Source organism: Lepus europaeus, chromosome 3 (assembly GCF_033115175.1).
Source record: "Lepus europaeus isolate LE1 chromosome 3, mLepTim1.pri, whole genome shotgun sequence".
NCBI classification, from domain to species: domain Eukaryota; kingdom Metazoa; phylum Chordata; class Mammalia; order Lagomorpha; family Leporidae; genus Lepus; species Lepus europaeus.
Genome location: NC_084829.1, coordinates 108,443,528 through 108,461,794, shown reverse-complemented (window position 1 = coordinate 108,461,794; position 18,267 = coordinate 108,443,528). Strand labels below are relative to the sequence as shown.

The following is an 18,267-nucleotide window of genomic DNA, read 5'->3' as shown; positions in this document are numbered from 1 at the left end:
TTATTTATTTGAAAGAGTTACAGAGAGGTAGAGGCAGAGAGAGAAAGAGAGGTCTTCCATCTGCTGGCCCACTCTCCAGATGGCCTTAATGGCCGGAGCTGCGCTGATCCGAAGTCAGGAGCCAGGAGCTTCTTCCGGATCTCCCAAGTGGGTGCAGGGGCCCAAGGACTTCGGCCATCTTCTACTGCTTTTCCAGGCCATAGCAGAGAGCTGCATCGGAAGCGGAGAACCGGGACTCAAACTGGTGCCCATAGGGGACTGCAGGCGGCACTGCTGGTGGTGGCTTTACTCCATATGCCATAGTGCCGGCTCCTTGCAGGTACATTTGTTAAAGCACTTACCATAAGATATCCTTCCTAGCTTGTGTGTCTGTCTGTAAAGATTAACAGGGGAAAGGATTGTCTCGCTCTTTCTTCTGTTCCACTGTTCACAGTGCTTGGCACAAAGCATACTTAGTAAAATATTTCTTTTTTATTTTTTTTATTTTATTTATTTTTTTTTTGACAGGCAGAGTGGATAGTGAGAGAGAGATACAGAGAGAAAGGTCTTCCTTTTGCCGTTGGTTCACCCTCCAATGGCCGCTGCGGCCGGCGTATCTCGCTGATCCGAAGCCAGGAGCCAGGTGCTTCTCCTGGTCTCCCATGCTGGTGCAGGGCCCAAGCACTTGGGCCATCCTCCACTGCCTTCCCGGGCCATAGCAGAGAGCTGGCCTGGAAGAGAGGCAACCGGGATAGAATCTGGCGCCCCAACTGGGACTAGAAGCCGGTGTGCCGGCGCCGCAAGGTGGAGGATTAGCCTGTTAAGCCACGGCGCCGGCCTTAGTAAAATATTTCTGAAATAAATGTCTGGTATCACTTACTGTATTAGTTCCATTTAAAAATTATTTTTAGTGTGTATTTTAGAAATATTGGGTGCTGGGGGAGACAGAACACATTCCCAAGTCCTGCCTCACTCCCCATTGACTGTAATGGCTGGGACCAGAGTCTGGGGCCAAGACCAAAATCTAGATCTCATGTCAGAGGCGGGAACCCATTTACTTGAATCACCATTACAGCCGCACAGGATTCGTTGTCAGGAGGCTGGAGTCAGGCGCTAGAGCCAGGAATTGAACCCAGGGACTCTGAGATGGAATGTGGGCATCTTACCTCTAGACTAAATACCTGTTCCCTATGTTACGTTCTGTAGCAAGTAAATTTGAATTGACATTCATATATCAAAAAACTTGATTTACACTAAATATTCACTAAGGAGTGCATTTTATACAACTCCCTTACTTATTTGTTTTAAGCTTAGCTCTTTTTTAAAAAGATTTATTTTGAAAGAGAGAGGGACACACACACACACATGTGCACGCACACACACATCTTCCATCCGCTGGTTCACTCTCCAGATGGCCACAATTGCAAGTAGTGCTGATCCAGACAGGAGCCAGGAGCTTCTTCTGGGTCTCTCACGTGGGTGGCAGGGTCCCAAACACTTGAGAAATCTGCTGTTTTTCACAGGCCATTAGCAAGGAGATGGATTGGAAGTGGAGCAGTCGGGGCAGGACCCGGCATATGGGATTCTTGCACTGCAGGTGGTGGCCAACAATGCTGGCCCCAAGCTTAGCACATTTTATGTCTGAACTCTTAAGTTTTTACTGCAGATAAATTTATTTTAATTCATTCATGGATAATAAGAATTTGCCAGGGCTGGCGCCGCGGCTCAATAGGCTAATCCTCCGCCTTGTGGCGCCGGCACACCGGGTTCTAGTCCCGGTCGAGGCATCGGATTCTGTCCTGGTTGTCCCTCTTCCAGGCCAGCTCTCTGCTGTGGCCAGGGAGTGCAGTGGAGGATGGCCCAAGTGCCTGGGCCCTGCACCCCATGGGAGACCAGGATAAGCACCTGGCTCCTGGCTTCGGATCAGCGCGGTGCGCCGGCCGCAGTGTGTGGGCAGCGGCGGCCATTGGAGGGTGAACCAACGGCAAAGGAAGACCTTTCTCTCTGTCTCTCTCTCTCACTGTCCACTCTGCCTGTCAAAAAAAGAATTTGCCAGTTTTAGAAACAAACATTAAATATTGCTAACTTTTGATAATATATTTACCAGTGCTACATTGAATTTGAAATTTTTGAAGTACATTTACAGTGAAAATAGTTGTTGACTGGAGTAGATGTTTTGTCACTGTAGTTAAGCCACCATTTAAGACATTCCAAATCCATATAAAATGTTTTTAGTTTCAAATGCATATTGGTGTGTCTGGGTTTGTGTCTCACCTCTACTTCTTTTTTTCTTTTTTAAAGATTTATTTATTTAAAAGTCAGTGAGAGAGATATCGAGATAGATATCTTCTAACTGCTGGGTCACTTCCCAGATTGCTGCCATGGGATAAGGCTGGATCAGCCTGGAGCCAGAAGCACCATCTGGGTCACCCACATGGTAACAGGGACCCAAGTGCTTGGACCATCATCCATTGCTTTCCCAGGTGCATTAGTAGGGAGCTGGATTGGAAGCAGAGCAGCCGGGACTCAAACTGTTACTTTAATATGGGATGCCAGTGTTGCAGATGGTGGCTTAACCTGCTGTGCCACGATGCTGGCCCCTCACCTTCATTTCTTTCTTTTCTTTTTTTTTAAGATTTTATTTATTTATTTGAGAGGCAGAGGTACAGACAGAGGGAGAGACAGAGAGAAAGGTCTTCTGTCCGTTGCTTCACTCCCCAAATGGCTGCAACGGCTGGGGCTGTGCCGATCAGAAGCCAGGAGCCAGGTGCTTCCTCCTGGTCTTCCACCGGGTGCAGGGGCCTAAGGACTTGGGCCATCTTCCACTGATTTCCCAGGCCATAGCAGAGAGCTGGACTGGGAGAGGAGCAGCCGGGACCAGAACCAGCGCCCATATGGGATGCTGGTGCCACAGGTGGAGGATTAACCTACTGCGCCATGGTGCTGGCCCCTCACCTTCATTTCTGATCCAACTTCCCACTAACACACTCCCTGAGAGGTAGCAAGTGATGGCTGACGTGCTTACGTTCCTGCTGTCCCCATTGGAGACCCAGATGGAGTTAGCTTCAGCATGACTCAGCTCTGGCTGTTTGCAGGCTTTTGGGAAGTAAACCTGCAGATGAAAAATAACTCTTTGTGCCCTTCAAATAAATAAAAATAAATAAAATTTAAAACAGTTATTGACTAGAAAGTTTGAGGAAATATCAATATATTAATAAGACTTGAAGTGTTAGAGAAACACTGATGAACTTTGTTTATAAGTGAATTCAGTGAATTTTTTATAATTTTAAAGGCTTTAAAATAGTAAATGTTTATCTGAATTGGAATTCTGAATAAAGATAATAATGTAATATTAAGATTTATTTTTTAAAGATTTATTTATTTATTTGAAAGTAAGAGTTACAGAGAGAGAGAGAGAGAGAGAGAGAGAGAGAGAGAGAGAGAGAATCTTCCATCTGCTGGTTCACTCTCCAAATGGCTGCAACCCCTGGGGCTAGGTAAGGCCAAAGCCAGGAGCCAGGAGCTTCTGGTCTTCCTGTGTGGGTGACAGGGGCTGAAGCACTTCAGCCATTTTCAGCTGCTTCTCCTAGGTCATTAGCAAGGAGCTGGATCAGAAGTGGAACAGCTGAGACTTTAACCAGCAACCATATGGGATGCCAGCATTGCAGGCAGCAGCTTTATCTGCTATACCACAACTCTGGCCTTGAAATTTTTTTTTTTTTTTTTGAGAAGTAGATATATTAGTGAATCAATTTGTAAAAAAAAAAGGAGGTTGACTAAATAAATGAAAGCAAAACCACAAACTAAGCTGTTATCAGATTTATGTATTGCAAGGGAGCTCTGACCTTAAAGAATATATTTTGGTGAGGGTAAGAGATTGAGTTGCTGAAATATTTTGTAGAATTGAGGGCTCCTAGAAGGGGCATGTACCTGGAGTGAGAAGAACAGGGCTTTCCTGCCCCGTGTACCCAGTCATTGAAGTCTCTCTGGACGTTGTGGTAAAGAGCATGTCATCAGCCTTCATATAGAAGTGTTGGCATCCACTCAAGGGCTGACACTGACACTGACGCCCTCTGGGACCTTGCCCCTTCTTCATGTGGTGACTCTCCCCGGTGCCACATCGTCACTCGCCCCCTGACAGGTAGTATACAGAAGAGAAATGGAAATGACATATGTATTCTCTTTAATTTTCAACTTAAAAGCTGCAAGAAATCTTAAAATTGAAGATTTCTGAGTATTTTATTAATGCAACAGATGGAAGTTATATTTAAATCTATTAAGTGAAATAATTACTGGGTTTGTTCCATGTTCCTGTTCATGTAATTCAGAGTAAGAGGCTTGTGTTCAATTCTGCTCAAGCTTTCAAATTCCTTTCACAGCCTGGATGTGAAATTCAAAAGCCATTAATGTGATGTGTTAATTTTGCACTTTTTGACTTACTGCAAAAAATAAAAAACTTAAGTTTCCATAGCAACGAGAATCCATCCAGATTGTGTAATATTCTATATAGTATTAAAAATAAAACTATGCAATTATATGAGATTCTGGAGCACTTCATTTAGGGGAATTGGTGGTTGAAATACTTGTGTTGAAAAAGAATTGTTGCATGTGAAAAGTTTGTCAGAAAGCTTTTGTAATTTTGTTTCAAAAATTTACTAGGCCTAACTGTTGAGTAATTGATAGCTGGTGGTTAACTGTTAAGTGTATAAAATATGCCCTGTAAGCATTGTGGCGGAGCCCCTTAGGCATGAGTCCTCTTGCACGCTTTCCCAAACCTGCCTGGAAGGCAGAGTGAGGGCCTGTGCTTCAACATGTTCCAGCTTCTCAGTGGCTCCTGAGTAGTCTGAAAAATGTCTAGTTTCATGTTTGGGAGGAAACAGATGGAAAAAGAGGGGGAAAATGATCACAAGCTTCCCTAATTTCTGACTTCGCTCTTTAAAATATGTTTCAGCTGCCACTGTGAGAATACTAAAGATTCTTTCAGTAAGTAGATAGTTCTAGAGTTCAAATTACTTCATTGTTTTTTCCCTTTTCCCTCCTAATCCTAATTTAAAAGGCAGTATAATACTGGCATTAAAGTTAATTAATGTAACTTCCTGCATCTCAACACAGCTATTTATGGTTTTTTGTGTGTGTTAGTTTCAACAGATATATGGCTATATGTGTGTTTTTTATGTAGTATAATTTGCATATTTTCTCAGTGTTAAACATTTTCCATATTTCTAATGACCACCATGGCCATCTTCTTAATAATTATAGCACACTCTATCTTGTTAACATATTTGGTGTGTTTTCTGTTTATCAAAATGTTGCCTGATTATTTCGTGAATGCCGTTTATTAGAAGAGAAGTGGATATAATTTTTAAACAATTATGGGAAAAGGTAACCATAATTATTTGTTCAAACCATAGATGATTGTGAAAATCTTCAAAAGACACATAAAGTGATGTTTTAGTATGTACGTTATGGGGGCTGGTGTGGCACGGAGATAAAGCCACTGCCTCTGGTGCACTGGACAAAACCATGACATGGAGATACCTCGCTGAGGTAGACTGGGAGGCCATGGATCATGACGGTGTTTCCAGATCCTTCACTGCGAACCCCATTAGAGTGTTTATCTGGGGTGTTTGGTTGGTCCTGGGTCACGATCCTGAGGATGCTTACTGTGATGTACTCGCTACTCATCTGATTGTATTTTTATGCCACGTATCTCCACTGTTGAGCTGCTGTCTTCCATGGTTAATCACTCAGGAAAACACTGACGTTCTCCAGAATTTCTAAGCCTATCTTCTAGTGTTTGGAAAATTTATGGTAACTGCTGGATTTCTTCTAGGGTTGCTGAGAACAACAATTTTTTTGAGGGGTTCTGAAAGGTTTTGAAGGCTTTGATTGAAGTGTTAGGGCTTTTGAATGTCCTGTATGCTAGATGAGAGCCTGTGTATTCCAATGGCTTATTTCTCCTACAAATGCTTCTCATACGATGAAATCACTTTAAATGGATCCAGGGGTTTATTTCTGTCAGTTATTTTTGTAGCGAGTGTTTATAGCAGAATGCTTTCATATACTCCAGATAATTAAGACAGGAGTGGAATTATCTTGCAATATGTTTGAGTTTATATTTATGCTTGTTTACTCTTTGAAACCAATGCTGTGTTTAGTATCCTGTTTCAATTTTGAATTTTGTGTTTTGGCTCTGTCTGGTGTTTTCATTGTGTCATGAATTTCTTTTGGCATTTCTTATTTCCATAATTGAGATATTATAAAAAATAATAAAAAGTGCATGGCATAGGGTATTTATATATCACTGAAAGAATAAGTGCATTCTAGTTGTTTTGGCAGTTATAATTTTGAATCTGAAGGTAATATATGGAAAAGTAAAAAAAAAATTTTTGTTGTTCATGTGCAGAAAAGATGAAAAGGAGTATGCACTGAAGCAGATTGAAGGCACAGGAATATCCATGTCGGCTTGTAGAGAGATTGCAGTAAGTACAAATACAATCATCTATTTTATTGTTGATATTGGTGATGGTTTGATATGAAAAAGTTTCATTGACATATACAATGCATGGTATTTCACAGATGTCAATTAGTGTATGGATACTTTAGGATGAGAAAATTTGTATAAACTTAATTACTTGGGGTTCATTCCCCAAGTGACTATAACAGCCAGATCTGAGCCAGGCTGAAGCCAAAAGCCAGGAACTCCATGCTGGTCTTCACATGGGTACAAGGGTGGTTCTCTGCTGGCTTCTCCAGGTGTGTTAGCAGGGAGCTGGATGGGAAACAGAATGGCCAGGACCTGAACTGGCACTCCCTTATGGGAGGCTGGCATTACAAGTAGTGGCTTAATCTGCAGCATTACATCACCACCCCTGGTCTTACACATTTTAAACACCTTTTCTGAAGTATATAATTTAGTGATAAATTTTACTAGTCACCAGAAAAGTAAGATCATAATTATTGGATAATCCCTTAAAGATAGATTCTTCTCCCAACCCTCTTTATATGGCACACTGGTACATCTAATAAATGATTGTCTATAAGAATACCTAACATTTACTCAGGGTTTACTAGGTAGCAGAATTACTAAGTATTTATGTGTTCATTTAATTTTCACAATAATCTTGTGAAACAAATACTTACATGCCCATTTTATACATCAGAAAACAAGGAAAACCATAATTATGGCTTGGAAAGCTTACTATTATATTATTACCTTCTTTAATAAAGGTTGCTAATTAGGGCTTTATCATGATATTATATCTGTTAGGGGTTTCTGTCTGTTACTAAATATTTAAGTGTAATTTTAAAATTCTTAAATAATTGTTTATGTTGTTCACTAAAGTTTTCTGCTCTAATTTAAAAACTATTATATGGATAACCCCACAGTTCTGTGTTTTTGCTTCACTCCCATGGAAGTATTCCTTTGTCACTTCCATGCATAGGAAAAAAATGTGGTGCAAGGAAATCCATAGACATAGAAATCTATCTGCCTTGTGGCTAAGTTAGTGCTGAGTCTAAATTTCCTGATCTGTGAAATTAGGAACCGTGAGGTCCCTTCCAATGATATATTTTTTTGGTTTTAGAATGGAGCCTCTCTCTGTACTGTGTGTGCCTCAAGGAGCAGAGACTTTGTTTTCTCATCCCTAGTTCCAAGCATAGTGCACAGTACCTAGCAGGTGCCCCATCGATGTTTCTTGAATAGATGCATAGTTGAACAGAACGAAAAACATTCCATTAGTGGTTCATGAGTCTGAGCTTGCTTTGAAATATAGGTTCAGTGTTTGAAAAATTTCAATGTGGTGTTTTTCCCACTAATTATTAAGTGGTGTTTGTAGTGGCCTTCCTGAATAAGCATTTTATAAGTGATTTGTGGCACCTTCAATTTCTTTCACATTATATCAACCATTATGAATATTATAGATGTGTTATTTTGCTGTGTTTGAGTATCACAGTTTAGATTAGAACTTTTCAGCCTTCCCTTCTATAAGTTAATTGGGTAAATTTACAGAATTTTAAGGTGTTTATTAATAAGAAAAGGAAGCCCAATTGTAGATGTCTTTTTGAAATAGGAACTTCTGTGTGCAGAGGAATCTACAAGTGCTAGTGTCTTTATGTAAATTTGGAATATGATGTAGAAAAAAATTGCTCTGAGACTTCATATTTTTATTGATAATTTGCCTAATAAAACTTTAGAAAGTTTGCAGATTTTCTGGATTAAATAGTATTTTTTTTGACAGATAGAGTTAGACAGTGAAAGAGAGAGAGAGAAACATCTTCCTTTCGTTGGTTCACTCCCCAAATGGCTGCAACAGCTGGAGCTGGGCTGATCTGAAGCCAGGAGCCAGGAGATTGTTCCAGGTTTCTCACTTAGGTGCAGGGGCCCAAGGACTTGGGCCATCTTCTGCTGCTTTCCCAAGGCATAGCAGAGCTAGATCAGAAGTGGAGCAGCTGGGTTTCGAACCGTTGCCCATATGGGATGCCAGCACAGCAGGTGGCAGCTTTACCCACTAGGCCACAGCGCTGGGCTGGGCCCGATTAAATAGTATTTTATGACTATGCTAACCTGCCTTCCCAGGAGCATTAGCAGGGAGCTGGATCTTTTTTTTTCTTTTAAAGATTTATTTATTTATTTGAAAGGCAGAATTACAGAGAATCAGAGGCAGAGAGAGAGAGAGAGAGAGAGAGAGTCTTCCATCAGCTGGTTCACTCCCCGATGGGTACAATGCAGGAGCTGTGCTGATCCAAAGCCAGGAGCCAGAAGGAGCTTCCTCTGGGTCTTCCACATGAGTGCAGGGGTCCAAGCACTTGTGCCATCTTCCATGGCTTTCCCAGGCCATAGTGGAGCAACTGGGATTCGAACCTGTACCCACATGGGATGCTGGCACTGTAGGCAGCAGCTATAGCTGCTGTGCCACAACGCTGGCCTCATGGGAGCTGGATCTTAAGTGGAGCATTTGGTACTCTAATTGTTGCTCCATATGGCATACCAGTGCCATAAGTGGTTGTGTAACCCACTTGTACCCTCATCACTGGCCCTAAGGGGTGGGATTTCAACGTATGTATCTGGGGAGAGGGTCATAAACATTCAGCTCATTGCTGGAGAGAAGAGAAATAGATCAAGCCTGACTTCTTGTTAGACTGTTGCTTCTTTCAGTTCTGTCTTGCATTGCTGAGAAGCTCTACTCCATCATTCATCTTTGCTCAGCTTTTTAAAGTATCATTTATTTATTTGGAAGGCAGAGAGGTAGAGAGGAATCCACACCCACAGTTTACTCCTGAAATGCCTGTAATGACTGGGGAGGGGTCATGCTGAAATCAGGAGCTCAGAACTCAGTTCAGATCTTCCACGTGTATGGCAGATACCCAACTACTGGAGCCATCCATCATCACTGTTTCCGAGGGTGTGTATTAGCAGGAAGCTGGAATTGATAGCGTAGCTAGGACTCAAACCCAGGTACTCCAACATGGAGTTTAGGAGTTCCAAGCTGCATCTTAACCACTGTGCCAAATGCCCACCCAGAGGGCTGGTTCTTTCTAAGTGTATGTATGTATCTACCAGCATCCCAACGCTGGAGCTCCTGTGCTGAGAGGCAGGATCAGCTTAACGGCCTGTCACCTGTAGTTCTTCCACATAGCATGCAGCAGGCAGCGTAGAGTGGCGTGGTAGGTGAAGAACTTGTCTGTGGTTCTTTTCCTCTGTTGCCTCCGCAGTGGTAGAGCAGGCTGCTATGGAAACTTCAGTGGAATGCTTGGAGCTTCCCTTTTTGCATAAAGGAAAAGCTTTTGCCTTTTAAACTTATGGAATGTGATGGATAGAATGTACGTTTGCTGAGAAATATTTAAAATGTCTATGAGCAAGGCTCTAATTCTCATTCACTGTTTCTGTCAGCCTTACCACTATTTTGTTGAATTTTGTGTTGAAAGTTGAAACACATCTGTTTAGCCTCATTAAGGTTATTAAATTGTGTCATCCCAGTTCTTCTCCAGTTTTCTCTCAAAGCAAGTTTCTTAAAATTGTGTTCAACTTTATGAAAGTACAGATTTGTAGAAAAAAATGTGTCATTCAGTTAGTTTTTTTTTTTTTACCTTTTCATTGAAAGTGAAAAAATCAGATATAGTGAGATTTTTGTGAAAAATACTAAAAATAACTAAAGTTTTTCTTTTTTTCAGTAGACTTCTATTATTTTCATAATTATTATTTTCATAAAAAGTTCCATATGCTTTTTAGGAGAATAGTTCTTATATTGTTTTTCCCCCTTTACTATATAGTGACAGCTAAATTTTTTCAAGTATATATTTAGTGTCATTGGAAAAATAAATAATATCCCTGGTAACCCTTATAACTACAACTAAAGTCTTGAGAGATTTTGGGGGTGGAGTTCTGGGAAGTTGACACAGAGTTAGTGCATAGGGAGGAACCACACTTTGGCATTTTCCTTTCCTTGTAAAAGCTGAAAAGGTATGAGGATTCCAACAGAACTCTGGTTCATAGGGTAGCCCTGACTGTCTTGCACTGTATGTTAGGTCATGTGTCTCTGAGGGTGATGAATGTGTGTGTGTGTATGTGTACATGTACATGTGTGCGTGTATACCTTTTGGAGTGTATTTCAACCTACTCATCACTAAGTGATGAGTCTTTGATGTAACACCTGTTGTTGCTTATAGTAGAAAAGATGTGGAGCATGTGGCTTTCTGAAATTTTGTATGAGGTGACCAGTAAGGAGGAACAGTTTGAACAGAGATATTGGTTGTGCTTACCAGTTTCTTGTGTGAGTGTGTGTGTGTGTGTGTGTGAGCTGTGTGGGAAGAGGGGATGGTGTGATAACCTGATGGCAAGTATAGTCCAAGCTTGCCAATTTCCACCCTGCATGGGCATAGACTATGGGCCGCTCCTAGGAGCTGCTGCTTCTTTTCCTTCTTCCTTCTTCTTTTATTCTTAGAGATTTATTTATTCATTTATTTGAGAGCTAGAGTTATAGACAGAGAGATAGAGATCTTCCATCTGCTGGTTCACTCCCCAGATTGCTACAATGGCTGGAGCTGGGCTGACCCACAGCCAGGAGCCAGGAGCTTCTTCCAGGTCTGCCACGTGGGTGCAGGGGCCCAAGGATTTGGGCCATCGTCTGCTGCTTTCCCATCCCCATTAGCAGAGAGCTGGATTGGAAGTGGAGTAGCTGGGACTCAAACCGGTGCCCATATGGTATACTGATGCTGCAGGAAGAGGCTTAACTTAGTATACTACAGCACTAGCCCTTCCTTCTGTGAAGAGCTGGTGGCTTGTGATGGAAGAATTTGCTTTACTCTAGGTCACTATCCCTCCCTACTAAAGTTTATAATTTGAGTTAGTCTGTTTCTCTTAAAAACGTAAAAATTACCAACTTCATATTCTTGCTGCAAGCAGTTAGATTTAATTCCCTATTTTTAGTGTTATTTTTCTTTTGAATAATACTGAAGCAAAATTGTGCCAGAGATAAAGGTAAAGTAAAGTACTAAAAAAAAATCTGATATGTATTAGTGTGAAGAGTTTGGCTCTGAACGTGAACAAAAATGTGCAGTAAGTGGTGGTTAGTATTATTGATAACTTTTTCCTGTTTAAACTCTAATCAGATACATACACAAGCATGCACACATGCACAAGGAATTTCAGAATTTCTCCAAAAGGTATAGGGAAATCATTTATTACATATTTGTGTATATGTATAAATATACAAATATTCAAGGGTACTTCAAAAGTTTCATGGAAAAATGGAATTAAAAAAATAAATTTATTTTGGTGCAGATATTTTTTTAAATCCATGCCTAGTTTCTTCAGAATGTGCATTTTCATGAACTTTTTGAAGCCCCCTTGTGCATGGATACATGCTCCTGTCTGTAACAGTAATTTTGAAGGCTTTAGTTTTCCTTTAAGGCAAAAATTAATAATCCAGAGTAGGCTTATAGAATTGAGATTCCCATTGATGTCGGTTTTTTTTGGGGGGAGGGGCAAGAATTCCAGATTAGAATGTTTTAAGAGTGTTTGTGGTGTGCATTCACTCTGCCTTCATAACATTTAGTTGAGAGATTGGATCTAATATATTCACTCTTGAATCCTTGGGTTCTGCCTAGAAAAAAGTGAGCTCTTAATAAATTGTTGAATTACTGCAACAGTTTATTTGAAATTGTTATCTTAATAACATTAGGCTATAATGTTCTGATAAAGTTTTTTGAGTACTAGAGGATTTTAAACTTTCTACTTAGGAACGTTCTTATTTGAAATATAAAATTGAAATTTATGGAGTATTTGCTTTCATGATATAAAAGTTTTTATCTATTTTGATTCTCATAACCATGTATGATTTAATTAATGCATGGTAGAAAGTCATCTTTTGAATAGCTATACAAAGAATTTAATTTTGCATTGAATATTTGAGTATCTGCTGTAATCCAGACATTATGCTAAATGCTGAGGATGTGGTGGTGAACAAAATTTTTCCTTTTCCCTGAAAAAGTTTATAGCTTTGGTGGAGACAGATAAGCAAACCGTTTTCAAAACGATGTTGTCAACACTATGGCAATGAAGCACAGTGCTGCAGCAGTGTCTCTTCTGTGCATGGCCATCTGGGAAGACCCTCTGGGGTTTCTCTGGCCACCTGAATCAGAAAGACAAATAGGTTCTCCCTGGGTGAAGAAGGGAGAGTGTGAAATTTGGCAGAGGAAACAGCATGGAAGCAGGCCCAGAAGGTGAGTGACAGCACACTGTTCTCTCAGTTTTAGGATAACTATGCAGTCAGTGTACTGCTTTCATTCCCTTCAGGCCTACCAAATGAGGTAGTTATTATTAACAGAAGTACGCAATTTTTTTTTTTTTTTTTAAATTGTGTGAAGCAGTGGAAGTTGTGGGGATTATTTGCTGCCACAAGTTGGGTTACACTCACTGGTATATGGCAACTGGAGATACCTTTAAAGTTGATGGAACAAATTTGTATTAAGAATGACTTAAACTTAAGCAGTAGGTGAACTAAAGATGATCAGAAGGAGGAGAAGAGAGACAGAGATGGGAAGTGAGCTGTGATTTCATCTGTTATATCAGAAAAGCAGTAATGCCTAAAAGTTGATAAGGCAAGGAGAGTGGCATAAATCCTTAGAGATAAGAAATAATCAGGAGTACTAAATACAAAAAGTTAAAGATAGTTGCATATGGGGAAGGAGAAGGATGGAGCAGGATTTTTTTTTTAAAGATTTTATTAATTTAATTGAGAGGTAGTATTACAGACAGTGAGAGGGAGAGACAGAGAGGAAGGTCTTCCATCCGCTGGTTCACTCCCCAAATGGCCACAGTGGCAGGAGCTGGACCGATCCGAAGCCAGGAGCTTATATTCTGGGTCTCTCACGCGGGTGCAGAGGCCCTAGCGCTTGGGCCATTTTCTAATGCTTTCCCAGGCTGTAGCAGAGAGCTGGATCAGAGATGGAGCAACTGGAACTAGAACCAGCACCCATACGGGATGCTGGTGCCACAGGTGGAGGATTAACCTACTGAGCCAGCCCCAGATCAGGATTATTTGATAATAATTTCTTGCTACGTTATTTTGTTTTTAAAGTAACATATATATACATACATACATACATATATATATGAAACATATAAATGATAAGAATCTAAACTAGAGGCCGGCACCACGGCTCAATAGGCTAATCCTCCGCCTGCGGCGCCGGCACACCGGGTTCTAGTCCCTATTGGGGCGCCGGATTCTGTCCCGGTTGTTCCTCTTCTAGTCCAGCTCTCTGCTGTGGCCCGGGAGTGCAGTGGAGGATGGCCCAAGTCCTTGGGCCCTGCACCCCATGGGAGACCAGGAGAAGCACCTGGCTCCTGCCTTCGGATCAGCACAATGCGCCGGCTGCAGCGGCCATTGGAGGGTGAACCAACGGCAAAAAGGAAGACCTTTCTCTCTCTCTCTCACTATCCACTCTGCCTGTCCAAAAAAAAGGAAAGAAAACATCTGTGGCTTTCCTGAAGAGAATGGCCTTCAGTATAACTTTCCATGTTCAATTTGAATAGCTTACCACATGTTAGACTCCTTCCAGGGAAGAACTGCAAAGGGCCTGGTGCTATTATATTCTTTTCTAAAGATTGAGATGTAATTCACCAGTCATAAAGTTAATCCTTTAAAATTTTTGACTTCTTTATTTGAGAGGCAGAGAGAGCGCGTTCCCATCTGCTGGTTGACTCCTCAAATGCCCCAAATGGTCAGTGTTAAGCCAGGGCCAAAGTCAGGAGCTGAGAATGCAATCCAGCTCTTCCAGATGGGTGACAGGAACCAATTAAATGAGCTATGGCCATTGTCTCCCAAGGGCCTCTTTTGCTGGAAGCAGGAGCTGGAGTCAAGAATTGAACACAGGTATTCTGAGGCAGAATATGGTTATTACTACTTTTAAAGATTTATTTTATTTATTTGACAGGCATAGTGAAAGAGATCTTCTATCTGCTGCTTCACTTCCCAAGTGGCCACAATGGCCAGATGTGGGCCATTCTGAAGCCAGGAGCCTGAAACTCCAACTGGGTCTTCCACATGGGTGGCAGGGGTCCAAGCACTTGGTCCATCTTCTGCTGCTTTACCAGGCGCATTAGCCACTAGGCTAAATGCCTGCTCCCAGTTAATCCTTTTAAGGAATATACTTCCTTGATTTTTAGTTTATTCACATAGTTTTGTAACTATTGCCACTACCTAGTTTCAGAACATTTTCAGCATCCCACAAAGAAACCTTGTGCCCAATAATACCCAATAGTAATTGTTTCCATTCCCCCTTACCTATCCTCTGGCAACCACTAATCCACTTTCCCTCTCCATGGATTTGCCTGTGTTCTCTTTATGTTAGCATGTTTCCCATGTTATCACAGCTAACGACCCTACTGCCAGTCTGTGAAGGTCATTTCGCTGTGAATCTTTGTGTCATCCAGGAGCTCAGATTCTATGGGGCTGGGAATCTTGTGAAGTATAGGTTCTCATTCAGCACATCTGGCAAAGGGCCTGATACTCTGAACTTCTAACAGGCTTTCAAGTGCTGCTGGTACCAAGCTGACACTTTGAGTATTGAGGTTCAAAGGCATCTCAGAATCTGAAGAAACTTAACTATAAACATAAACAAATGATTGAATATTACAATTTATTAAGTTTACTTAGTAGTGTGTCTTTGTTAATTACCTTCCAAGTGATCATTTCTGCTTTACATCTTGACAGTCTACATTTTATAGGACAACTTATTCAGGGCTTCTGAATACCCATAATTAGGTTAGTGAAATCAAATGATTAAAAAAGCTGAATTAGAACTTGTTCTACAAGGATGCCTTTTTGTTGTTTAAACGTCTTCTGATATTAAGCTTGAATTATTTTTGACAGAAGCTCTCCTAGGGGACAGGCATTGTAGCCCAGCAGGTTGAGCCACCCCTTGGTTTGAGTCCACTTCGAGTCCAGCCTCCTGCATCCTTGGAGGCAGCAGAAGATGGCAACAGTGCTTGGGTCTCTGATGAAGGTCTGGGCTCCTGGCTCAGCCTGGTTTAGCCCTGACTACTGTGGGCATTTGGGGAGTGGACCAGCGGATGGAAGATCTCTGCCTGCCTGTCTGTCTGTCTCTTTCAAGTAGATGAAAACAAACATTAAAAAAATAGCCTAGTTTAACTAAGTGCAGAAAAATCATTAAGATTTCTCCCCTCCCTCCCCACTTAGTTTGGGTATGATAAATCTTTTTTTTTTTTTTTTTTTTTTTAAAGATTTATTTATTTGAAAAGCAGAGAGAGAGGGAGGGAGAGGGAGAGAGGAAGAAGCAGCATGCTACTATGGTGTGGTCACAAGGGAGATCACCTAGCCTTAAGGCATCAAGTAAGATTTTCCCAGAGGAGTAACACTGGCGCAGAGGGAAGGTCGAACAGGAGCTAACTAGGAAAAGAATAGCAGGAACACTGTATGGAAGCATGAGGTAGCCTGCAGGGCACATCTGAGGGCACAGAGGTTGCAGGGGTGCTGCGAGTGATGAGTGAGGATGGGAGTAGCTGGAGAGAGACAGAGCCCGCAGCAGGGCCCATTGGTGCTGCTGATCTTGGGATTTTGTAAGGGGAATGGTCTGATGTAATACCGTTTTTAAATTACCACTCTGATTGTGGTGTCAATAGATGAGGATTGAGATGGAGGAGAAGATATTGGGAGAATCATTAGAAAACCATTACAAAACTCCAGGCTAGGAAAAATAGAAGTAGAAAAACTTTAGAGATTTCTAAAGTCATTCTGTTACAAACTGTTGAATTGGAGTAGGGTAGCAAGAAGAAAGAAGAGGCAAAAATTTCTAGGTATTTCTTGTCAGTTAATTGAATACACAACATTGGCTCTTTCTGAGAGAAGAACCTGAGATGGGAAATAGTTTGGAGGGAGGAGAGAAGTTTGTTTTGTGTTTTATTTAAGACTTGTTGAGTTTTGGATTCCATTGAGACATTTAATAGGGGGAGGAGACAATAATGATCTGGGTGATGGTAATTACTCAAGAGCAATATATGACTTGGTTGTTTCTCTCATGAAGCTTAAATGCTGGTTGGGAAGATCAGGCACGTTTCAGAAAAAGTTATGATATGAAAGGCAGAGAAGCAGAGAGAGAGTTCAGAAAAAGTTAAAATATGAAAGGCAGAGAAGAAGAGAGAGAGAGTGATACAAAGAGAGAGGGAGAGACAGAGAGATAGAGAGAAAGGTCTTCCATTAGTTGTTTCACCCCTCAAATGTTCACAACAGATGCAGCTAGGTGAAAGCCAGGAGCCAGGAACTCAATCTGGGTCTCCAGTGGGGGTAGCAGAAGCCCACTTGAAACACCACCTACTATTACCAACTGCAGGTTCTTTGGCTCACTTGCAGATAGAAATTGCTGGGACAGTGCAACACAGATTTATTGGGGGCTTATGCACAGTGGAAAGAGGTTCCACTGATTGGCTCAATGGAGTTGGGCAGGGGATTTCATTGGATTTGGAGACATAGTGGTTCCTCTGTAGCACAGGGCACTTTGATCTACACTTGGCCTGGAGTTTTTCTTGTCTCCCTCAGCAACCACACTTTGGTTTGCACCCGGCCTGGTGTTCAGCGCAAGCATAGTTCTTTCATTTGCATACAGCATGCTCAAAATGGCGACATTGCTCAGTTCTGCCACCCCAGAAAGCCGTATATCAGTCACGTTGGGTTATTCTGTGCGTGTATGCCAGTCAGGTACATCTCTAACAGGGCAGTAGTGTATCTTCTGTGGTTAGGGTGTAGATGCTCTTTGCTCTCGATGGGTTTGGAGTAGAAACTTGAATTTTGAGTTCTGTTTCTAGCCTGTCTCATTGTTGCCTCCCAGATTGTGCATTCCCAGGAAGCTGGAATTGGAAGTGGAGCTGGGACTTGAACCCAGGCACGACAATGCATGATGCCAACAGCTCTAGCAGCATATTAACCTCTATATCAAATGCCCACCCTGAGACACATTCTTGAGTATAATTAATATTATAAGGCTATGGGTGAGCACATTCTGAGAGAGTAGAATTCTAAGTGGAGTGAGGCCACTTTGGACTTGGTGATCTCAAAGTTTCCTAGATAAGGAGTTATTTAAATTGGGCTGTAAAGGATGAGTAGTGCAGGAAGGAGGGAGAAACATTCTAATAATAAAGTGAAAAAATAATGAAAGAGGGTGGCCTGGCTGGTCAGTGACTAGTTATTGAATAATTTAGTATTCATCACGCCTCAACCAAGAATCTTTTGTACTTATTAAGTTGCCTGTTATAAGGTTGTGATACCCCCCCATGAGAAATTCTTGCATAATTTTTTTTTAAAGATTTATTTATTTATTTGAGAGGTAGAGTTACACACACAGAGAGGGAGAGACAGAGAGAAAGGTCTTCCATCCACTGGTTCACTCCTCAAATGATTGCAACTGCCAGAGCTGGACTAATCTGAAGCCAGGAACTTCTTTCACGTCTCCCACGCAGGTGCAGGGACCCAAGCACTTGGACCACCTTCCCCAGGCCAAAGCAGAGAGCTGGATTGGAAGTGGAGTAGCCAGGACTCGAACCGGTACCTATATGGGATGCCGGCACTGCAAACAGAGGCTTAACATACTGTGCCACAGCGCAGGCCCCACATAAAATAATTCGAACCTGTTTCTACCTTTCCTTCTTATTGAAAAGTTTTTATCATTTAAACCCATTATTGACCTATAATATGTTTATTGATATTGTTTTCTGGCAGTGTTACTGACATGCCACCAAATGATAGTTATCCTTCCCAGCTTGGTATCTTA

At 41.5% G+C, this 18,267-nt stretch overlaps 1 protein-coding gene across 2 annotated transcripts in view; it reads left to right on the top strand.

Annotated features, from left to right (window-relative positions):
• Window positions 1–18,267, top strand: part of CDK19 (cyclin dependent kinase 19) — a 189,666-nt gene that overhangs the window by 45,934 nt on the left and 125,465 nt on the right. For both annotated transcript variants that reach the window (XM_062186608.1, XM_062186609.1), the window contains one exon: window positions 6,386–6,461. In XM_062186608.1, the coding sequence (XP_062042592.1) occupies window positions 6,386–6,461 (76 nt within the window). The remainder of the gene's footprint in view (window positions 1–6,385; window positions 6,462–18,267) is intronic.